A 24878-nucleotide genomic window follows, 5' to 3' on the forward strand; every position below is an offset into this window, starting at 1 on the left:
TTGGTTAAAGATTGTAGAATTTTAGTTTTTTTTAATTGTTAATTTATACTTATATAAGATTTATAATACTTATGGGTTAAGAATTTGTTAGGATTTATGTTTTTTTTATAATGTTTGTGATTTTTATAATTTTTTTATTTTTCTATTTTGTTAGTTTTTTATTTTTTTTCAATTTACAGTTTGTCTAAAATTATCAATACACAGTAGAAAAAATATATTGTTTTTGAAAAAAGTAATGAAGTAATACATAGTATAAAAATGAATATTTGTACAAAATTGTTGCTATAGAATTTTTAATATGTTTAATTAAATTTATATAATTAGGATTTAAGATACCACTTAATAAGATCAAAAAATAACAATTGAATTATTTGGAATAAATAATTAGCCTTTTATTAAAATGATGAAGTCTTTGATTTTAAGCTGCAATATACAAAAATAAAAAGTTTAGTTAGAGTAGAGGAGGGTACTTACGGGATGTCAAAATATAAAAAAAGAGGCAATTATTAATGGAGGACACATAAGTCAATAGCCATTTAAAATAAAAGATTTGGAGCCCATTTATCAACAGAGGGAGTGCGAAAATCGCCACCCATTTAATATTTATCATGTTAATTATAGTTATTTTTAAATGAAACTCGCGTTGGTATGTCACTTAAATGAACTGAACCATTTCTCACCTTTAGTCCAAAACAAATCTGACCAAATCGAATTTTTCTTTACACAGCGCAAAATGTTGAGTTAAATGACATGTCAGTATATTTGATTAAAAAAGGAAAAATATTTTTATATCTACAATTTAATTATTTTATTAAATATATTTTTAAAAAATAATTTGTATATTATGATCCGTCAATTTTGTAAATTGAACAAATTAATATGTCCAACCTTCAATTTAAACCTATTTTCGTACACATATTTTTCATTTTTTTAATCAAAATGACTCTTTTTAAACTGAAATTAAATGTCAATTGTGTATAATAATCATTCATAAAATCAAAAACTTACAAAAATAAATATAAAAAATTGTATAATTTTTTTGAGGTTTCAATATATTTGTCCCAATCTAAAAAATTGACGGATTAGAATATCTGAATTATATTTTAGAGATATATTTGAGAAAATAATTAAGGTTATGTATATAAAAATATTTTCATTAAAAGATATGCAATCATATGTGATATGGCTGACATGTTCTGAAATTTTAAATTATTTTTAAAAATGGTTATAATGGACACAGCAAATATTATATTGATATTAAATGAGATGATTTTGAAAGTATTAGTTACTATTAACTTTACCGAAAAGTTTTAACTTTTTTAAGATATTAAGCCTATAAACAATAAACTTTTATCTATTTGGATGAAGTAATTATTCTATATACCGGTTGTGTCATATTGTTTTTATAACAATTCAATGAGTATGATATCAAAATAGTTAATTATTTTTTATTATTAAATATCCTGACACTGCAAATATCTCATAGTTTATTGCAAGAATGACGTCATGATAGAGCTATTCCGTTGATTAATTATTCATATAGATGAATGTAATTATCTATAGACTCTAACTCGAGACCTCTATAACTCTCACAAAACATAAATACCTATGAGTGTGTGATATTAAAATGTAATTATCATTTATTTAATAACATTGCAAATATATCATTAGTTTGTTAGAATAATGATGTAGTACGACTATTGCGTTCAATAGTTATTCATATAGATGAATATAATTATTTATAAACTCTAACTGGAGACCTCCATAATTTTCACAAAATGTAAATACCAATCAATGTCTAATTTATTGTTGATATCTTTTTCTTAATATGTTTAACTTTACAAAGAATGATTATTTTTTCAAAAAGAAAATAAACAAGTGGAAATTTCCAACATATTTGCATAGAAAATAAGTAAGTTTGAAATTTCCAACATAACATTATTAGCAATAACCTTTAGGCTTATCCCCTTAAAAACCCCTCACCTTTTACCCCCAATTCGTTTGCACCCTCACGTTGCAAAACCACCAAATATACCCAAATTATGACCTTTCACTTTCAATTGCACCCTCAAGCATTAAATTGATCTCTTTTCACTTGAAAAAATAGATTTATTTTTGTTTTAAATAAATTATTAAGTCCTATTTTAAAATATATGCTAAAATTTAAAGTATTGATTTGAACATTTTTCAAATAAAAAGAGGTCAATTTAATGCTTGAGGGTACAATTGAAAGTGAAAGGTCGTAATTTGGGTATATTTGGTGGTTTTACAACGTGAGGGTGCAAATGAAATGGGGGTAAAAGGTGGGGGGATTTTAAGGGGATAAGCCTAACCTTTATAAAAACCAAAGACGCAAGCTTTCCATTTAGCATAAAAAAAACAACAATGGATCTTCAATTCTCTTCATTTCTTCTTCTTCCTCCATTCCTCCTTACCTCCATGATAATTCTATTCTTGATGATCATGAAAACATCAAGAATCACAAAAAAATTGCCACCAGGTCCATGGAAATTACCCATAATAGGAAACATTCACAACTTACTCGGTTCTCTACCGCACCATCGTCTCCATGCCCTAGCTCAGCAATTCGGACCGATCATGCATCTTCAACTCGGTGAAGTTACCACCATCGTCGTTTCTTCTCCGAAACTCGCGAAAGAAATCATGAAAATCCATGACGTTAATTTCGCCAGCAGACCCTTTAACGTCGCAGCGAATATCATCTCTTATAACTCTTCAGACATTGCTTTCGCCCCGTATGGCGCGGTTTGGAGACAGATGAGGAAAATTTGCGTTATGGAGCTGTTTACTGCTAAACGAGTTCAATCGTTCCAACTCATTAGACAAGAAGAGATTCTGAATGTTATGAAATCAATTTCTTGGTCCGAAGGGCTTAAGGTTAATCTGAGTACGTTGTTGTTTGGTTACACGTATAAGGTTGTCTCGAGGGCAGCTTTTGGTAAGATGAGAAAAGAACAGGAAGAATTTATTCCGTATGTAAAGGACATAATTGAAGTTATTTCAAGTTTTAGTGTTGCTAATTTGTTTCCTTCTGTTAAATTGCTGCATAATATTGGTGGTTTGAGAGCTAAAATGGAAATGTTACATCAAGAATCTGATAAGATACTTGAAAGTATCATTAATGATCATAAATTAAAACGAAAAGGTTTGCGGAAAACGATGAACGATGAAGAAGAAGGTGATGATCTTGTCGATGTTCTTTTGAATCTTCAGGAGAAAGAAAATTTTGATTTCACTTTGACAACAGAAAACATCAAGGGAGTCATCTTGGTAAGTTTCTCTTCAATTTACGATATTCTTTGGGGGTTTGTGGGGTTTGGTTAAATTCCTAAATGGTACTTAAACTTTAAGGTATGTTTTAAATTGATACCTAAACTTCAGTTTATATCTTTTTAATCAGATTTTTGATTTCTAGTTTAGATGAAATATCTTATTAACTTGACAACAGATGCGATAGTGTATTCAAAAATATATATACTTCCTCTATTTTCACACATCAAAATTAATTTGTTCAAAAAATATTGAAGTACTTTCTTGAAATACAAATTAAAGATCAGATATATAATACTAGAAAGATACAAATTAAAGGATTTTGATACTAATTTGAAATATGTGATAAAATTTAGATACTATTGAAATATTTAACTTTATGAATTCGGACTCAAAACCTAATGGTCTCTTTATAAAATTGTTAATTGTAACTTAAATGATATTCAATTTTATATTTTTCAGGACATGTTCATTGCGGGGAGTGAAACTTCATCGACGGCTACAGAATGGGCAATGTCGGAACTGATGAGAAATCCAATAGTGATGGAAAAAGCACAAGAAGAAATAAGAAAAGTGTTTGGCAAGAAAGGATATGTAGACGAAGAAGATCTTGGAGAACTAAAGTACCTAAAATTAGTAATTAAAGAAACTCTAAGACTACACCCTCCACTTCCATTAGGGCTACCAAAAGAATCCCATGAAGAATGTGAACTCAATGGATATTGCATACCAAATAAATCTAAAGTGATTATTAATACATGGGCAATCGGAAGAGATCCAAATTATTGGAGTGAAGCTGAACGTTTTATTCCCGAAAGATTTATAGATAGCAAAATAGATTTCAAAGGAACTAATTTCGAGTTCATACCATTTGGCGGTGGAAGAAGAATGTGTCCGGGCATGACGTTTGGGATAGCTAATGTAGAGCTTCCCCTGGCGAATTTACTATACTATTTTGATTGGAAACTTCCTCATGAAATTAAGCCAAATGATTTGGACATGACTGAGGCTATTGGGGCTTCACTTAGAAGGAAAATTGATTTGAGTTTAATTCCTATTGTACATCATCCTCTGCCTATTGTACCATAAAAATCTCAATTTTTTTATAAGATATGTAATGATACTATAGTGATATTTATGTAATATATTTATGATTTTATAAAGATGGGTGAATTAAAAAAGAATTAAAATATATACAATTACAATATTAAATTATTACATTTTATAACTATAGTTATTTAAAAATGTGTCCATGAGTTTAGTTATGTGGGAAAACATAAGTCATCACGGACCAGATATTTTGAGTATTTAAGAAATTTAAAAGTATGTATATATATTTATGGTCCCAGGAGATGTATTGTTTATGAGCTTGTCATCGCAACATTGGTCATTCAAAATCTTAATAAATATATATGTTTGGTTGTGAATTTGAATTTAAGCATAAAATTTTCGAAAAATATCTTATCATTGTATTATGGTATTTTTATTTACTGATGTATCTCGTGACTAGTTTATATTTATTTCAACAAAATATTACTATTATATTTTTGGTTTGATGATAAAAATATACGAGTTATGAGAGTAGAACTAAAAAAACTCACAGAAATGAGTCCATTCGAATTTAAAATTTCTCAATTTTTCAAATCTATTTAAGTTAATGTTATTTAAATAAATTTTAATTTACTGTAAGAAATTTTTTATCACTTTACTTGGATGTCATTCATCTAAAAAGGGAATTTTAAACATGATAAGTTAGGATTTATCATATACTAGCAACTGTCATTCATTTTTTTTTTTTTTTGATAATTTGAAGAAGGGGGAACACTTGTAGGAGGGTAGCAATTTGATGCTTAGCGCTTATACCTTTGAGCTATAGCTCATTGGTACTGTAATTCATTTTTATATACTGATGAGTCTAGTTATATTTATTTCTACTGTCGTCATATTTATTTTTGGGTCATTTGAAACGTGACGGAATGATAGACAAGTCAAAAATAATCTAATATAAAACCGTATTAGTAAATCCATAGGTGAGACCACATTTCTAATATGTACACGTCATTGACAATATAAGGTGAGACCATATTTCTAATGATACAAAATTATATAAAATATGATATCACACGCCACATTATTCTTATATATATATAACATAAATAATCAACCTAACAATTTAATTTTTCATATTTTTACATTGCATAACTATTACACACGGGAATAAAAAGTTCATTTAGTCTCTCTATGTTAATTATTTCTTCTTCCTCATCTCTGATTTCAATTTCTCTCTCTAAAATCATCAATGTCTTCTTCCTCCGTTGTTTTACCTCTGTCTCGCTGTCAAAGCCATTATTTTTATTCATTATTACCGTGATCTTTGTGATCGTTATTATCTCCATTCGTCTTTAACATCGGCGCCGTCGTCTTTTCGTTATCGTTAATCTATTTTAATTTCAGATATGAAATTAATTGTCACGCCGCCGCATCCATGATCACTATTCGTTATTATCGATGATATCGTTGTCATCCGAGCCCTTGGATAATAGCTAAAAAAGGCTTGTTACTATCTGAATCTGAATGACTAAACATTCTCGTATTGTCACTGTTTGTTATCGTTCTTCTTCTTCTTCTTAGTTTTCATATCTATAATTCATTTTATTTGTTTTATTATTTTTACATAACATCAATTTTCCCCATCAAACATGTATAAAAACATCTTTAAAAATAATAATACTAGTTTTTCATATTACATATAACAATTTCGTGATTTTATAGAGTTATATTGTGTTAGTTTTGCATTTTTACTGTGTTTATTTGTATTTTTACATTTTTTTTAACTTGCAACACGATTTGTTGAGGATGGTTGATCGTAAAATTATTGTAATGTTACAGCATTGATCTTGAGTTGATACTTGGTAGACTTTAGCATTAGTGAAGAAGACGATATTGTAGGTGAAATAAACTAAAAATAAATAAATTAAATTGAGACAGAACAACGATATATTAATTTTCAGTTGATATTTGGTTAATTTTTAATTGATCTTAAATTTGATTTTTGGTTGATCTTGAAATTGACAAAAAAGATAACGTCGTACATGAAAGAAATTTAAAACTAAATATATGGTAAATAACTTGTGTAGATTAATTATGAGCAAAAGATAATAAAAAAATATAAAAAAAATAAAAATTAGTGTAAAAAAAAGATTTAAAATTATAAATTACCCAGTTTATTACATGTTGTTGATTTTTAGTTAATATTGGATTAATTTTTTATTGATTTTAAAACTGATGAAAAACGTTAAAAAATAAAAAAAAAGTCAAAGTCAAAAATATTAAAAATTAAATATGTAATAAATAATAAGTGTAAGAATACAATGATAAAAAAATTAAAAAAAATCAAAAAATGCTGAAAAATGAAAAGTTAATATGTAAATTAAAATTTTAAAAAGAATAATCCAAAACATAAAAATAGTAAATTCTGTAAAATACCCTTGTTTTTTTTCCTTATATCTTGTTCTTTCTTCACATCGAGAAATTCTTACGTGAATCTAGTTCATCATGTAGGATTATGAACCATCCATTAAATACATGACATGTGGTGTAATTAAATGTTATAGCCAATTAATAGATAGCATTTAATTCTAATTAAAAGATCACTAATGAATATATTAATTGATTGGATATGACATTTAATTACGCCACGTGTCATGTATTAAATGGATGGTTCATAATCCTACGTGGCGAATTAGGTTCACACAAGTATTTCTCATCGACATCTCTAACCCAAAACAGAATAGAGGTTTAATTTATCTAAAAGTAGTCTATTTTTTTGACCGTTTTATTTATATTTTAAGCTTTTAAATTTTTAAATTTTATTTAATTTTTAAATTTTTCATTATTTTTTATACTCATCTTTTCAACTTATTTTTTTTTTTTACTTTTAACAATATTCAAATATGTCCTCACATGTACTCTTGTTAAGTTTTTAATATTTTAAATAGTAATGAAACTTGAGATTGTATGTTATGATGGACAAAACTGTTTCAATCTTTCAAATTGTTTATTTTATTTTTCAATTTTTAATAACATTTGTATCCATTTATTTAAATTATGGTTTTATTTATTTTATAAAAAAGTTTAAATATATCTTTCATATTTGACAAGTAGTCTAAATAAGATTTAATATTTTTAACAGTATTAAAAATTGAAATTGTATGTTAAATATGAAGGACATAACTAAAAAAATATAATTAAAATTAAAAAATAAAACATAAAATAAAATAAAATAAATTGATGAATAAAAATTTGAAATTTAAAAAAAAAATTAACAAGGATGATTAAGCTTATAAAAAAAACAGAAATCAAAATTTTTAATCACTGAGGAGACCAACCAACAACCATCACAAAGCTATCCGCAACAACCAGGAAAGGGACCGAGAGCACATTTTTCTCTCAGCCTCTCCTCCTCTATGTCTTTGCAACAACCCACCATCATTATCACAAAATTATGTTGCATAATCTCTTCTTTTTATTGAGCCGGCTATTCATATATGTAGTAGAATTATGAATAGAAATTATTTGATTAATTGAAAGTAGGATTGATTAATTGGAATAATGAGAATATTTACAATATAAAATGATAAATTACTCAGTATCAAATTGTTGCTTAAAGGTAAAGAAAAAACAAATGTCAAAGAAACACTACAAGTGTTTTCTGATTGTTAATAAATGATCGGATCGTCCATAACGGATTGACGCGAACCCAATTATATATTTGGCTTTGCATGGAAAAGTGCTGCAACTTTTAATAAAACACTCATTATATGTTTATATATATGTGTAGTTTTTTTGGTACATGATACATGAGGTTTTCTTAACGGATTCCAACTATAAGATGGCACCTTTAAACCTTTCACATTCAGATGAATCCCTACTCGAGCCGGGTAGATTTTTGCGTTAGTCAAAACTCCAGTCTCAAATTTTAAACGGCTGCATACATGAGTATGTTTCGAATAACCTCGCTTAAATTAATAGAACGCCTTATCAAGGGTTATATATATATATATATATATATATATATATATATATATATATATATATATATATATGTGTATTGATACGCATAAAACTAACTTTTGAATCATAAGTAAATCTTCCTCAAAATATGCACAATTAAGAGTATATTATTAGGTAGTGGATATAGATATTTTCATTGTGAAAATACTTGAAACTTAATTCGATCACACTTGTGTAATCAACAAGAGATATGTGTAAAACGATTCTATTTATTTTCCGCATATTCCAACATTGGTATCAAATTGCAAAAATAAGAAAGGTTTGCATTTGTTTTGTAACGTTTTAAACGTTAGAATTAAATTGCTACAAAAGTGAAATTTTGAGATTTGTTTTGCCAATACCTAAAATAAACTGTGGCTTTTCATGTACACAGGGGCCAGAAGTTCCTGGACTGTTTGGACTGCCAAGACCACGACATTCCAACTTAGGTTTGTCATAAGGAAAAGTTGAATTGCAAAAGGCAGTGTCAGCTAGGAATTTCATCAAACACCCCTGTAGTGCAATTTCCTTTGGTCAAACTTATAATGCAAAAAGTAGCTGAGACCCAACCTTTTGAACTAAAAAATAATCTGTAGTGCAATTTCCATTACAAAATTTTACAGCATTAACATACACTACAATTTACTGCAACTGGTAACTTAGCTACTCTATTGATGTTTGCGTGGTCATCAAGAAACTTATCCGGGCGAATTGCTTGGTCTATGAAGGTTTCTCATTCAATTCGTTTAACTTGTCAAAACTGGTGTTTGACCTTGATGTGTATTCTGCTACAAGTTGTGCAAATGCAGATGACTTGTTTTCTAATAATCTTGTTGGAGAATCATACTCTTTGATTAGCCCTGCATTATGATTATAAATCATCAAGAACAATGTGTTAAAAACAGAATTTGATCGGATACTCTCTGCAGTAATATGCTCACCATGATCCAGAAGCAGAACCATGTCACTGTCGAGAACAGAAGTAATTCGATGTGCAATGGTTATATCAGTACAGTCGGAGAAATGTTGCCGAATGGTTTGCTGAATTAAATTGTCTGTAGCTGTATCGACCGAGGCTGTAGCTTCATCTAGGACTAAGATCTTACTCTTCTTGAGTAGCACGCGCCCAAGACACACCAGTTGCCTTTGACCCATACTCCAGTTCTCTCCATTTTCAGTTACTGCACAATCAGGATGATCATCGAGTCTAAAATTTGCATAGTTTACTATTGTAATAGAGAACAACAACAAAAAAACCTGTAGAGTCTAGTTTTTTCTCCTTCTTCCTAACTTCATCTCCAAGCTGGCATTTATCAAGAGCCTGAGTCCATCAAAAAATTTGTTAGCATGGTCCTTTTATAGAAGTTAACAGTCATAGAAGCATTGCATGTCAAATGCGAACGGAAAAGAAACTACCCACCTCCCAGATTTGTTCGTGGGTGAACTCTTCAAGAGGGTCCAGGTTACTCTTTATAGTTCCTTCAAACATGGTGGGATCCTGAGGAATAATGCTAAGTTTTGACCGCAGATCATGCAAACCAATCGATGAAATATTAATGCCATCAATCACAATCTGGCCGGCTGCAGGATCAACAATGCGGAAAAGAGTTTGTACAAGAGTAGTCTTTCCACTGCCTGTTCTCCCAACAATACCAGTTCTCTTCCCACCTTGGAAAGTACATGTAATACCTTGTAACACGAGTGGCGAGTGAGGGGTATATCGAACCTACATTCATGTCATTATCGTTAATGACATCTATACCTTGTAAGAAACAAGTGTCAAACAACCAAATAAATAAAACAAATTACCTGCAGGTTATCAATAAGAACCTCTCCATGTGAAGGCCAAGAATGGTCTGGCTTGTTTTCTGCAATTACAAGTGGAGGCTCACTGGGAATAGACATGTATTGAAGTATTCTCTCTACTGATATAATTTTGTCCTCCAGATCGCTGATACTCCATATCACCCAAGATTGTAGCGAGCTTAGATTGAGTCCATATGCCACAGCTAAACCAGCAATGGCTAAAGAAAAACAAGGAATAGATGTATGTTAGGCTACAAAATTAGTGAAACGGAACTGTAACCAGTAATAGACAAGAAAAAAGAAACAACAAACCTGGATTGATTTCTTCAGGAAAAGAGATCACAAAGAACAAAAAGAAGCCGAAAGTAATAGTTGAGAACATATCTATCCGGATGTGAAGCCATTGTATTGCAGCAGTAATATGGAACTTGGGCCGAGAATACGCATCCACTAGTTTCACCATTGTTTCTAGGAATCTTGACTGATGATCAAAGCTCCTGATTATTGTTGTTCCTGAGATAGTTTCAGTTAAATGTTGAATAATTGGAGATTTGCAAAGTCCAACCAATCGTGAAAGTTCTCTAGCAGAAGGGGTGTAAAATTGCTGCATAAGCAACAAAATTGTGAGCGCGCTTTTATTTATTGTAAATAAAGTAAGTGTTTGAAGATTGTGAGGAATACCTGATGCCAAACGGAGGCTACAATCATAGGAATAAAAACTTGCCATGCCACCCGAGACATCACTGCAATGATTCCCAGAAGCTGGATCAATGAGAATGCAACTGCCTTGAGCAAATTTGGAATTTGAGTATCAAGTGCACTTTGGTCTGCAGAAGCCTATTAGAGAAGAAAACATATCCATGAAATGTAAACAAGATTTTAAAGACTCTTGTAAGAACCATAAGAAGAGAAAAAAGGGATGGAGATGTATACAGACCTAACTGAAGAGCCTAAAGACTCTGCTTCAAATTCCTCCACTTGGGTTTGCATATTTCTCCAGTTTTGGAATATTAACCCTCCCTCTTTTGGTTCCATCAATTAAGGACACTCTCACACTTACTCAAAGCAATTTTGGTTCACATTTGGAACCAAAACTTCTTTGAGGAAGAGTGAGAGTCTCCTTAGTTTTTTTTTATGGAACCAGTATTTCAAACTGGAGGATGCAAATGAGGCTGGAACAAAGCATAGTTACCAGATTCGCTCCACCCCCTAGTACCGCGTATTGGTTCGTACGTATCAATTCGCGGTTCTCCGGCGATTTGATTACACTTGGAACGCGAATTGATTCGCCGGAGAAATGGTCAGATTCGGCGCCATTGTTTTGTTGGAATTGCAGGTTTTAGGGTTTACAGTGGAAGAAGAAGAAGAAAGTTGTTGACGTACTAAAAAGAATTTTGGACTTCAATTTTATAAAATGGGAAGCTTTTGGGCCCATTACTTTAAAAGATAAAATGGGCTTTCTAAATAAGAAAAAGAGTAAATAACAAAACTATACACAAAACTACAAAACATTCTCTATTTCCTCTCCCCTCTCTCTCAAATAGAAAACCCTAGCCGTCAAGCGTTTTTCCTTTGCTTTTCGCTTCGGCTGCCGTCAATGGTTTATTTTTGCCGTTGGCGGTAGCCATTTCTTTTTTATTACTTTAGAATAAAATAAATGACCGACTCCTTTTCATCTTTTTCATTTTGGTTGGTAAATCTATCGACGAGGCGCATCAATTTCAATAGATATACAAATAAAAAAAATCAGAGATGGATCAAGCCCTTTCAAGATTGAAGATGAAATCGTTATAGGTTATATTAATTTTTTTTTTTTTTTGATAACTATTTTACAGCGATTGTCTTTCTTTTTTGAAAGTTTTGCTGTTCTTTCTATATGAAAGATTTGTTGTTTTTTATGAAGAGTTTGTGAGTCTTCTGTTAGACAGAAAAGGATTGGATCTTATTGTGTTAGAGCGGTTATGTAATTTTGATTTTGTTTTGTAAGGCGATCTGCGAATTAAGGTTTATATCTTGTTCCATGTCAGGTCATTAGAAACGGTTATACCTTTTCTGAATTCTTACACCTGTAACTGCTCTTTATTATTTATGAAAGATTATTCGATTGTCAAAAAAAAAAACAAAACTATACACAAAAGAAACGATATTACAAAAATGCTAAGTCATCTCTATTATTACATCACCATTTAAAAAAGCTAAAACTTTACATTTAATACCTTCTCAATGAGAATGCAACACATGGCACACATAAACTAATAAAAAAAAAGTCAAAAACGCGTCAGAATGGGTCAAAAACGCGGCAGAAAACGCGTCTAACTTGCGTCAGTCACGCGTCAGTTTGTCAAAATTATTCAGATGTATCATTTATGTATCCCCCGATTTATCAGTAATGTATCAGAAACATATTTAATTATCATTTTCTCTTATTTTTAAAACAAATATATATGTATACATATACACCGAAACACACATACCATTTATATTTATTATTTATATCCCTATAAAGTGTATGTATAGCATATTTTAAATTGAAAGATACATGTATCACATACTTTAAAAATACATAAATTATGTTACAAAAAAAGTATCCATAAAAAATGTTCTTGCTACATGTTTGATGCGTGCCTTGTTCTTTTATTAATTACGAATATATATATATATATATATATTCATACACACACTATCATATATATATATTGATAATGTGTCTTTAATGTGTATGTATAACATATTTTAAATTAAAACTACATGTATGATATATTTTAATTAAAATTTACGCATCAATAACATTTTAATTTGTTACTCGATATAAACATCTTTATAATTTGGTTGCATTTTTTTAGCTCAGTTGCCTAACATTTAAAAATTATGTGTATCTTGTATGTATGTACAAGATATTTCTAACATATTTTAAGCATTATTGTTTCCGATATATCTATCAAAATATATGACGTGTATCTGAAATGTATTTATAACATATATCATATTAAAAAAATATGTGTTCCATATATATATATATATATATATATATATATATATATATATATATATATATATATATATATATAAAAATTAAATATTAGAGATTTATCTAACAAATACAAGTAAGAAACATGTCAAAATACGTTTAATTAATTAATATATATTTAAAATGTATACATTTGAACTGTTTTTTGATATGTATAATTTATATATTAAATAGAAAAACACAAATATATCTAAAATACATTTCAGATACGTCATATATACATCTCATTTTTTTAAGGTGCGACTGAATAAACTTAGTTTATAAATTCATAAAATGGCCGAGAAAAAAGTGATGCTAAAAAGTTCTAACTATCGCTCAGATAAGCATTTCCTTATATCTTCAATTATTGTAAACCATATACCAACAATTACTCTACAATTATAATGATTCACTAGTTTAAAAATCGATCAATGTATCGGTAATGTATTATTGATGTATCTGTAATGTATCTACAATGTATTAGTGGTACATCTATAACGTATCATGTGATGTATCTATAATGTATCATTGATGTATCCAATATGTATATACATGATATATAAATAAAAAAAGATGAACTAGTAACAATATAATGTCGTCATAAAATTTTATTCAATAATTATTTAAATATTTTTTTAGTTTTGTGAGATATATATTTTAATTTATATAAAATATTTCTTTTTTTCTTTTGTAAGTTCCTTTTTTTTCAAATGTACTTCATTTGCTATTTTACACAAAAAATAAGAAAAGAGAAGGGTTGAATTTACTAAAAATATATAATTATAGTTATATAATTAAATTTGACATATTCTATTATTATTTTTCTGTAAAATTAATATGTCATGTAATATTTGTGTAAAATAATTATTTAATTTTGTAAACACTATTTCCACTTTATTTTTTAACTAATTTACGCTTCATAATTTTATATTTGTTTTCCTATCAACTATTTCGATTAATTTTGTAGAGACAACTATTGTGCTATTTATATAGTGCTATACTTTATTTATACAAAGCGAATTTAACAGTTAAGAGTAAGAAAATAATAAAAAAAATTCAAAATTTTAAAGTAAAAGTAGTGAAAAATAAAAAAAACAATGATAGTTTGTGAAAAATTAAAAAAAATAAAAGTACTCTCTGTTTCTGTCCACCGCTCAGATTGATACCCCTCTCGCCTATAAGAGTTTGGTCCCCATATGACAGCATTTCCAGGTGCTTTTTTAACGAGCAGGCGCCCAGAATCCTGTCATACCGTTCTCTATCCATCTCTTTACCAAACCGTATGTTCTCTTCAATGGTGCAGCACTGTATCCATGGAATCTGTGCAACATAGGCCTTTACACCGCACAGCTTAATTGTCCCTGAGATTTTGGGGACCTCTCCCAAAATGCAAGAAAGTAAGCTCGACTTGCCTGAACCAACTGTACCACATACAGCGACGCTCATACCATGAAATGCATTGAAATTTATGTCTTTTAATGTAGGGATAGGGGCAGACAAATCCCAAGAGAAATTACCATCTAGTATCTCAATTGCTGTATCTGAACTACCCTTTGGAATTTTCTCTATGATATCAGATTTTAAGTCATCAAATTGAAGAAAAGATGCAATTCTATCAAGGGAAACCTTGGTCTGAACCATCATAGAAACTGTTTCAGGAAGCTTACAAATTGGTTCTTTAAGAATCTCGAATGTTGCTAGAGCAGATAAGACCTTTCCCGACTCAAATGAGATTCCTATAAACATACATGTAGCGAAGGTAATCACAGACACAAAAATTGGAGCAGCAGAGGAGAAAAAACTAACTACTGATGAAGTGTAAACAAATTTTTTCAACCATCCTGTTTCTATCTCTCGCACTCAACAATCTTGGACAAAAACTTCATCTCCCATGCCTGAAGCTTGAGAATTCTCATGTTCCTTAAGATTTCAGATGTTGTTTTCATTCTTTCATCTTTAGACTTCATCAACTTCTGCTGAAAGATTTTCTGGAGTCTTCCTAATGGGTAGTTCAGAGACATGAAAGTAATGATTGCCATAAAAGTAGCAAGCGATGCAAGCCCAAGAGTTTTGTAAAATATGAACAAGGCCAAACCAACTTGGAAGATGACTAGCCATGGATCAAGCATGCTCAAGGTATAATCACTAATACGCTTTGCATCAAGGGATAATAAATTGATGATCTCCCCACTAGTGTTTCCCTGTTTCGACTGGCATGAAAGTGTCATACACTTGCAGTAAATCATCGTCACAAGTACTGCATGTATCCTAATACCCATTGCTCTCAACTGAAAATACCAGTGTATCTCAGACAAGCAAGCTAAAAGCTTTCCGACCAAAAAGGCAGTAACCAAAAGATATCCCTGCTGTTTAAACTCTCCTTGCCCATTCAGGCATTGGACAAATGAATTTATAAGGTATGGACCGACAAAAGAAGCTGATACATACACTAGTGCAAGAAAGAAAGTCAGCATAATTTCTTTCCAAGCTGAGAGGAACAATGCCTTCACGAGCATAACTGTGGTAACATCTCTAGAAGCAACACTATCTGACTTAAGCCTACTGCAGAAGACAGGATATCCTGCCAAAACACTATCCCCGCCGTAAAGTTGAGGGACATCCTCAAGGTCTAAAGTTCTCTTGTTGCCATCGGCAATTAGAGAACTTATCCAAGAGAAGGTTAGAGTACTAAAAAGACCAGCATTTGAATAAGGAGTTATAGTGTTACTTCCTATTGACTTAGTTGACTCTACATTATCAATTGAATTACCATCCAAGAGAGGTTCTTTGAGAATGGTATCTTCACTATTGGTTTTCAAGAACCCGACATAACAGAGAAACAAAGCATTGATCACAGAGATTGCATCCATTACCAAATACTGAACCTCTGCGGACAATTGTTTTCCATAAGAAACAAGGTCTGCAACAAGACAATAACATGAAATTATAATATAAAATCCCCAGAAAACTCTCAATAAAATTGGGAACTTGGTTTTAGTTGAATTACAAAATTGGATGTGTAAATAAAAAGCTCCCCAAGATAGTGTTCTAAGCAATGAATCTAGAAGGCTAACCAGTTCATTGTCAGAATAGTACCAATAAAAGTAACTCAACAAACACAAAACAAGATTAAACACTGAAACAGTCAAACAACGTAACACAGTTTGTTTATAGCACAAGAGCCTCTTGTTAATATGCAACCGCTCTTTTGAATCATCGCTATTACCTCCCGCACAAAATATGTTATAGACAAACAAGACAAGCAATACAAATGACAAAAGTACGTGTAATGTTTGTGCCTAATCAATAAAAGAAGATGCTACCAATTGCAGCCATGTTTCTTATTGATTTCAAAAAAATCTGCACATCCACCAAATAAAATGACAAATTTATATTAATGCAATACCATGACAGTAAAAAGGTCAAATACCCAATAACACAAGTTTACGAAAATAACTTCAATTATTGTAATGCCAAAAGCACAGGGTAATTACAACCAGTGTTTTAACAATTAAATCGAACTGGATAGTTCAACCGATTCGACTGCAAAGAGATCCACCAATCTGTTTTGGTGCTTTTTTAAAACTCAGGAAAATATAATTCAACCTTTTGAACCGGAGAAACCTTAAATATCAAAAATTATTGAACCAGATAAATCTTTAAAAACCCTTTGGTTCTTTAATTACTTATTAGAGTGTTAAACCTTAAAAAAATGTGTGGTTCAAGGAAGCTCAAAGGAAACATAGATCGCCATTTAATTAGCTAAGCTTCAATTCTTAGTCCATTTCAAAATTTTACATCATTAACATACACTACAACTGACTGCAACTGGTAACTTAGTTACCTTATTGATGTTATCGTCCTCATCAAGAAACTTATCCCGGCGAATTGTCTGGTTTATGAAGGTTTCTCTTTCAATTCGTTTAACTAGTCAAAACTGGTATTTGACCTAGCGGTGTATTCTGCTACAAGTTGCGAAAATGATGATGACTTATTTTCTAGTAATCTTGTGGGAGAGTCGTATTCGTCAATGAGCCCTGCATCACGGTTATAAATATCAAGAAAATTGCATATCAATAACATTTGCTAAGGTACTACTGGATTTAAATAACACCCTCACCGTGACTTAAAAGCAGAACCATGTCGCTGTCAAGAACAGAAGTTATTCGATGGGCGATGGTTATAACAGTACAGTTGGTGAAATGTTGCTTAATGGTTTGCTGAATTAAACTGTCTGTAGCTGTATCAACTGAAGCTGTAGCTTCATCAAGGACTAAGACCTTACTCTTCTTCAGTAGTACTCGTCCGAGGCATACTAGTTGCCTCTGACCCATACTCCAGTTATCTCCATTTTCAGCCACTGCAGCAACAGGATCATTGTTCATAGTTCATACCATGAACTATATGCCATAAAGTGTTAAAATTTGCATACAACTAGGGATAGGCAAAAACTGAGCCAAACTGAACCGACAAATTCAGTTTGGTTTAGTTTGACAATATAAAAAAAATTGGTTGTTTAGCTCAGTTTTGGACGTAAAAGATTTTCAGTTCAGTTTAAATTTAAACCGAAATTGAGAATCAAATGGACCGACTGATTTGATTTGGTTCAGATTGAACAAAGTTACATACAAAAATTATGCTCGGTTTTGAGAGAAAAAAGAAAGAGTACATTTTTAATTTGATTTGAACTATAAAACAAGAGTGGAAAAACAAACCAGTGGAGTCTAGCTTTTTCTCCTTCTTTCTAACTTCATCTCCAAGTTGACACTTATCAAGAGCCTGGAACCGTTAAAATATATGTTAGTATGCACCTTCAATGAAATTAACAATCCTAAAAACGCTCCATTTCAAGTGAAAGGATAATTCTATCAATAAACAGAACAAAGACGACAGAGACAGACCTCCCAGATTTGCTTGTCTGTGTATTCTTCAAGAGGGTCCAGGTTACTCCGTACAGTCCCTTCAAACATGGTGGGATCCTGAGGAATAATGCTAATTCTTGACCGCAAATCGTGCAAACCAATTGATGCTATATTGATGTCGTCAATCATGATCTGACCAACTGCAGGATCGACAATGCGGAAAAGAGTTTGTATGAGGGTCGATTTCCCACTGCCTGTTCTTCCTACTATACCAGTTTTGTTGCCTCCTCGGAAAGTGCAAGTCAGACCTTGCAACACAAGCGGCATGTGAGGGGCATACCGGACCTGCATCATGTCATATTGTCATTGTCATCAATCTCACGTATGCCAGTAAGAAAGAAAAAAACTGGAGCTGTGAGTCGAGCAAAACAAGTAAACTACCTGCAGATGATCAATATCAACTTCACCATGTGCTGGCCAAGAACGGTCTGGCCTATTTTCTTCGATTACAAGAGGAGGCTCATTAGGAATAGACATGTATTGATGTATTCTTTCTACTGATATGATTGAATTCTCTGCTTTGCAGATATGCAATATGACCACAGCTTGTAAAGTGTTCAGGTTCAGTCCATATATCACAGCTAAACCAGCAATGGCTATAAAATGTAAAAAGAATAAGCACAGGCTTGTTTTAGTCTTACAAACAACAGCAAAAAGGAGATAGCTATCGTCCACGACAGGAATAAATCATTAATGGCAGCTTACTAGACAAAAAAATTAAGCCTACTTTCTTATGCAACTAAAAACTCGATTCCAATTTTGAATATTCATGGTATTGCCAAGTTAGAGAATAAATTCTTGTTGTTTGACTAAAGATTAGAATTCTATCCGTTGATCTTGTTAAATAAATCTACATTATTCTTACAAACTAACTAAAATCACTGTTCTTATCAAAAAAAAAAAAAAACTAAAATCATTGTGAAAAATTTAAACTACATTTCATATTGTTAGGACAGAAGTAGATTCAGAAAATAAGAACTGTCATGTTCAATCAGACTCAATCATTTGAAGAATAATGAAGCAGGTCTAGCATATTACTTACAAGAAGATCAGCAAATTTATAGCTAAATTCAAATTATTTATAGCTTAAAAGCTAGATAGATTGTCAACAAAATTGGATGAAGCCATGAAGGAAATTATCGATTTAAATTTAATTTCGATAAAAGATCTTTCTTGATAAAATAATTCCACATTCTCCACTGATCCTAAATTAGAAAGAAGATCCATAACTAACTCTCGATCAATATTTGATATTTCCATACCATGACATTGGCAGATTAAGGAAACCTACAGAGTTCCATATAAAGATTAATCATAGAGTAGCTCTAATATTTTTTCATAACGTAGCAGCCTTAAGAATAAGTATCAGAGTTAAATGATACTCAATATTTAGCCTATATATGTGTGTGTGTATATATATATTAATTTAATACCAAATCATTAATTTGTTTTAAAGTACAATAAAAATTTAATCTCAAAACTTTAAATTCTTCAATAAAATTAGCTATGTATGTACATGTGCATTAACAATACGTGTAGCTTTAGATTCATGTGAAGCAAACTGCTTGCAGCCATTATCTATTATTTCTAACAAAAACATAAGTTGGAGTATGGGTCAGGACAGGAACAACTAACCTGGATCAATTCCTTCCGGAAAGGAGATTAAGAAAAACAAAGAGAAGGCAAACATAATAGCAGAGAACATATCCAGGCGGAAGCAAAGCCATTCCATTGCAGCAGCACTATGAAACTTGGGCCGAGAATGTGCATCTGTCAGCTTCATGATTATTTCCTGGAATCGTTGTTCATGATCAAAGCTCCTGATAGTTGTCGCTCCTGATATACTTTCAGCAAAATGCTGGATGACAGGGGCTTTGCAAACTCCAATCAGCCGTGAAAGTTCTCTTGCAGAAGCAATGTAGTATCGCTGCATAACAAAAGAACAATTGCGAAGAAGCGAAAAAAGAGTTAATGATGTACAATTGTGAAGCATGTGGTGAAGCATTGTTTCAAGAATACAAGTGTTTGAAGATCTGAAAGATTACCTGGTACCAGATGCAGGCAGCGATCACAGGAATAAAAACAATAAACACTTGCCATGCTACTTGAGACATTACTGCCACGATTCCCAGTAGCTGGATCATTGAGAATGCAACTAACCCGACTTGATTTGGAATCTGCATGTCAACTTCACTTTGGTCCGTAGAAGCCTATCAGAGTAAAAATAGATCCACTAAGAGAGAATGAGGTTCAGATTATCTCTCACGGGAATAAAGAAGAAAAAACATAAAACCACAGGCAATGAAAATATTAATAGACACAAGGAAGAGCATAAAAAAGACGTAAACTTACTCTGTTCAGAATCCGTCCACTTGGAGTTGCATCAAAGAAGGACATAGGTGCTCGGAAAATGCACAAATGCATTTTATCGAACAGCAGAGTTGCTGTCTTATACCCTGCTGTTACAAGAAGAGTGGAACGAATGAGGATGCAAAATGAACTTCCAATTGCCAAAGCTACATAAACGAGTATTAGTGTGGATCCGCTCACAAGAGGTTTCACATCCACTGATACAGGAGTAGCCCAAGTCATCCAGTAGTTGCTACCAATTTGAAGAACCTGAAAAAGAATCTGCGCCACCAAAATAAAGGGCACCAGAGCTCCTCCATATGCCATGGTAAGATATTTCCAGTAGACCAGATATCCAACTCGACCTTTTTGTCTTTCTTCTTCTTGAACAAGCTGTGCCTTTGGATCAGCTATCTCGTCAGCTTTACTATCTTTTATATCCTTGTTTCCTTCTTTCAAGGAAACCTCGTTGGTACTACTCGTGCCATCACCATCTTTTTTGGTACTTATATTTTCAGAATCTGGTCCTACTTGATTTGATTTAAGACCTGATAAAGCTGACTCATGTGCACCTACAAGTTCCATAAAATCAGAGCCCGAACTGAGAATGTCGTTATACTTTCCAGCTTGTGTAATCCTTCCTTCTTTCATGACCTAACCCGAGCATACAAAATAAATGCATTGATTCGATAGTCGAGATAATAAATTCCAAAAAGCACAAAAGAAAAGAAATGTACTCTCACCAATATTAGATCAGCTGCAGGTAAGAACTCAACCTGATGAGTAACAAAAATAACCGTTTTCGAACTCAAGAAGCCTAGCAAAACTTCCTATCAATGATCAAACAAATCAGCTTAAGAGAAACATCAGGTTTTCTGCTATACATAAAACAAGTTGTAATTTAAATTAAATTATCTGAACACAAGTTAAATAAATGAGATAACCAAAACATTCAACAAATGATATTGAGAAATACAAATTGACTCGCCTTAAATAAATGAGATCCAGTATGTGCATCAACAGCGCTAAAAGGATCATCAAAAAGATAGATATCAGCATCTTGGTAGAGAGCTCGAGCAATTTGTATTCTTTGTTTTTGTCCGCCACTCAGATTGATGCCCCGTTCACCTATAATAGTCTGGTCGCCAAATGACAGGATTTCAAGGTCCTTCTTCAGGGAACAATCCTCCAAAATTCTCTCATACATTTCCCTGTCCATTTCCTTACCAAATAAAATATTCTCTTCAATTCTGCCACTTTGTATCCATGGTGACTGTGCAACATAGGCCTTTGAACCGCACAGTTTAAGTGTCCCTGATATCTTAGGTACCTCGCCCAAGATGCAGGAAAGTAAGCTCGACTTGCCAGAACCAGCTGTACCACATACCGCAACTCGCATACCATGGAATACTTTCAAGTTTATATCCTTCAATGTCGGGTTAGGAGTTGATAATTCCCAAGAGAAAATGCCATCTGCTATCTCAATTGCTGTATCAGAACTGCCTCTTGTTAACCTCTCAACAGCATTAGACTGTAAATCGTCAAGTCGAAGAAAAGACGAAATTCTATCAAGGGAAACCTTGGTTTGAACGATCATAGAAACTGTATCAGGAAGATTATAGATTGCCTTTTGAAGGATCCCGAATGTAGCCAGTGCAGATAATATCTTCCCCGAGTCGAGGGGAATTCCCATAAGCATACAAGAACCAAATGTGACCACAGATACAAAAGTAGGGGAACCCCAGAAGACAAAACTTACAATTGCTGAAGTATAAACAAATTTCCTCAACCATCCTGTTTCTGTCTTCCGAAGCTTGACAATCTTAGACAAAAACTTCATTTCCCACGCCTGAAGCTTGAGAATTCTCATATTCCTTAAAACCTCAGATGTTGCTTTCATTCGTTTATCTTTAGATTCCATCAACCTTTCTTGAAAGTTCTCCATTAGCCTTCCCAATGGATAGTTCAATAACATGACAACAATAGTTGAAAGCAAAGTAGCAACAGCTGCGAGCCCAAGATTTTTATATAAAATGAACAAGGCCAGACCAACTTGGATTATAACTAGCCAAGGATCATGCATATACCAGCTAAATTCACGGATTCGCTCTACATCAACAGTCATAATATTGATGATCTCCCCACTAGTCTGGCCCTGCTTCGACTGGCAAGAAAGTGTCAACCCTTTGTTGTAGATCATTGCCACAAGTATGGCACACATCCTAATTCCTACTTGCTGCAACATAAAGTACCAATGCCTTTTCGAAAGACATTCTACAAGCTTTCCAACCAGGAAGGCAGAAGCTAAAACATAGCCCTGATTTTTGAATGTTCCTTGTCCATTTAGACACTGAACAAATGAATCTATAAGGTATGGACCAACATAAGAAGCAGTTGTGCATAGTACTGCAAGAAAGGCTGTCCATAATATTTCTTTCCGGGCTGAAAAGAACAATGCCTTCACAAGCTTTAATGTCGTAACTCCACCATCACCGCTACCTAACTCGAGTCGATTCCTAAACACCGTAAATGCACCAACTACACTATTCCCACTATCAAGTTGAGGAACATCCTCAAGGTCTAAAGCTTTCTTATTGCCATCAGAAATTAGAGAACCAACCCAAGAAAATGTAAGAATACTAAAAAGACTAGCATATGAATAAGGAGTGACAGAATCACTCCCTCTTAACTTAGTTACCTCTAAATCAATTGAATTACCATTCAAAAGGGGTTCCTCCAATAGAGTATCTTCACTCCTAATTCTCAAGAAACCAACATAACACAGAAACAAACCAGTAAAGACAGAGAAACCATCCCAAACTACATACTGAACTTGAGAAGGCAAATGTTTTCCATAAAGAAGAACATCCACTACAAGACCATAACAAGAAATGAAAAAATAAAATCCCCACCAAACTCTCAACAAAAATGGGAACTTAATTCGAGCTGAATTTAAAAACTGAGTGTGCAAATAGAAAGAAAGTGCAGCCCAAGAGAGTGTTCTAAGAGCAAAATCCAAAAGGGTTACCAGTTCATCATCAGACCAACGATTTGTATACCAGTAAAAGTAACTCAACAGACATAACACAAGATTAAGAAGTGAAACACTCAAGCAACAGAACACGGTCAGTTTAAACCACAAGACCCTAGTATACTTCTCTTTGGAACCTTCAGTACTGCTGACTCTGAGTTTGTTATACACAAAGAATACCAATAATACGAGAATTAAAAGTAAGTGCAATGAAGCAGAAACCCCACGAAGAAAAATGGGTTTAAGAATAACAAGAGTACCTGTTAAAACATTACCGAGTTCCATTCTTGAGGAGGTTTTTTTGGAGGTTTAGAAGTTGAGTGAAATGTTAGATTTTATATCTTGTGATTTTATATCTTGTGATTTTATATCTGTTGCCATAATGTATTTGATTGAGCAATAATGAAGACGTACATGAGTATTTGTTCTTCTTCTTTGGTTTATATACATACAGGCCACACAAATCGATCATAAGTCAGCAGCCTAAAGATTTCAATGAAAAATGTGATCTCTTATGAGGTACTCATAACTAAATAAAATCTTTCCTTTACATAAAAAAAACGGCTTAATGGCGTAAAAAATTATAAACTTTACCGTGTTTTGCAAATTTAACATAAACTTTCAATTTTGGTAAATTAATACACAAACTTTTGATTTTTTGCAATTTTAGCACCGATCAATTTTCCTTCAATAAAATAGAGAAAAATGCTGATGTGGACGCCGGAATAGTGGTTATTCCGGTGTACACATTAGCATTTTTTTTCACAAAAAATTGATCGGTGCTAAAATTGCTATTAATTTGCCCAAATTGAAAGTTTATGTTAAATTTGCAAAACACGCTAAAGTTTGTGATTTTTTAAGCAATTAAGCCTAAAAAAAGTGGTAATTTCCCAAAATACATGTTTCGGCATTTTAATTATAACTTTATATTGCAAGTTTTGACTTTTCTTTTCTGAATTTTTTTATTTACAAAAGGCTTATTCCCTTAAAAAACCCTCACCTTTTATCCCCAATTCGTTTGCACCCTCACGTTGCAAAACCACCAAATATACCCAAATTACGACCTTTCACTTTCAATTGCACCCTCAAGCATTAAATTGATCTCTTTTCACTTGAAAAAATAGGTTTATTTTTGTTTTAAATAAAATATTAAGTCCTATTTTAAAATATATGCTAAAATTTAAAGTATTGATTTGAATATTTTTCAAGTGAAAAGAGGTCAATTTAATGCTTAAGGGTACAATTGAAAGTGAAAGGTCGTAATTTGGGTATATTTGGTGGTTTTACAACGTGAGGGTGCAAACGAATTGGGGGTAAAAGGTGGGGGATTTTAAGGGAATAAGCCTTTACAAAAAATATCTTTTTTTCTTTTTAATTTCAAAAATACCTTTTTCGGTTTTCAATTTCGGTTTTTGGTTTT

At 32.0% G+C, this 24878-nt stretch overlaps 2 protein-coding genes and 1 pseudogene across 5 annotated transcripts; 1 reads left to right on the forward strand and 2 right to left on the reverse strand.

Annotated features, from left to right (window-relative positions):
• Window positions 1-2357: 2357 nt before the first annotated feature.
• Window positions 2358-4436, forward strand: LOC126667255 (premnaspirodiene oxygenase-like). Its single transcript, XM_050360225.2, has 2 exons — window positions 2358-3291; window positions 3754-4436. The coding sequence occupies exons 1-2, from the start codon at window positions 2386-2388 to the stop codon at window positions 4378-4380; spliced, it is 1533 nt and encodes a 510-aa protein (XP_050216182.1). The 5' UTR covers window positions 2358-2385; the 3' UTR covers window positions 4381-4436.
• Window positions 4437-8902: 4466 nt separating this feature from the next.
• On the reverse strand, window positions 8903-17091 carry LOC126670281 (ABC transporter C family member 3-like; annotated as a pseudogene).
• LOC126670280 (ABC transporter C family member 3-like) lies at window positions 16262-23926 on the reverse strand. Of its 4 annotated transcripts, XR_007638704.2 has the most exons (11): window positions 21416-23921; window positions 21171-21257; window positions 20431-21081; window positions 20124-20288; window positions 19714-20005; window positions 18460-18674; window positions 18058-18363; window positions 17872-17935; window positions 17277-17516; window positions 17001-17193; window positions 16262-16516 (listed from the first exon to the last, which is right to left on the reverse strand). XR_007638704.2 is itself a non-coding variant. In XM_050363972.2 (10 exons), exons 1-10 carry the CDS (start codon window positions 23741-23743, stop codon window positions 17084-17086), a joined length of 4458 nt encoding a protein of 1485 aa, XP_050219929.1. In that variant the 5' UTR covers window positions 23744-23921; the 3' UTR covers window positions 16600-17083. The 4 variants fall into 4 exon arrangements, 3 of the variants coding, with proteins under 3 accessions (XP_050219929.1, XP_050219930.1, XP_050219931.1); XM_050363972.2 differs by lacking the exon at window positions 16262-16516 and having other exon boundaries at window positions 16600-17193; XM_050363973.2 differs by lacking the exons at window positions 16262-16516; window positions 17001-17193 and having other exon boundaries at window positions 17424-17556; window positions 21416-23923.
• Between the last annotated feature and the right edge of the window lie 952 nt (window positions 23927-24878).

The sequence above is a fragment of the Mercurialis annua genome, linkage group LG2 (genome assembly GCF_937616625.2).
Source record: "Mercurialis annua linkage group LG2, ddMerAnnu1.2, whole genome shotgun sequence".
NCBI lineage: Eukaryota > Viridiplantae > Streptophyta > Magnoliopsida > Malpighiales > Euphorbiaceae > Mercurialis > Mercurialis annua.

Coding starts and splice junctions, on each gene's coding strand:
- LOC126667255 (XM_050360225.2), top strand. CDS start 2,386: ATGGATCTTCAATTCTCTTCATTTCTTCTTCTTCCTCCATTCCTCCTT. Junction 3,292..3,753: donor ACATCAAGGGAGTCATCTTG/GTAAGTTTCTCT, acceptor TATATTTTTCAG/GACATGTTCATTGCGGGGAG.
- LOC126670280 (XM_050363972.2), bottom strand. CDS start 23,743: ATGGAACTCGGTAATGTTTTAACAGGTACTCTTGTTATTCTTAAACCC. Junction 20,289..20,430: donor GTGGACGGATTCTGAACAGA/GTAAGTTTACGT, acceptor TTACTCTGATAG/GCTTCTACGGACCAAAGTGA. Junction 17,936..18,057: donor CAGACAAGCAAATCTGGGAG/GTCTGTCTCTGT, acceptor TAACGGTTCCAG/GCTCTTGATAAGTGTCAACT.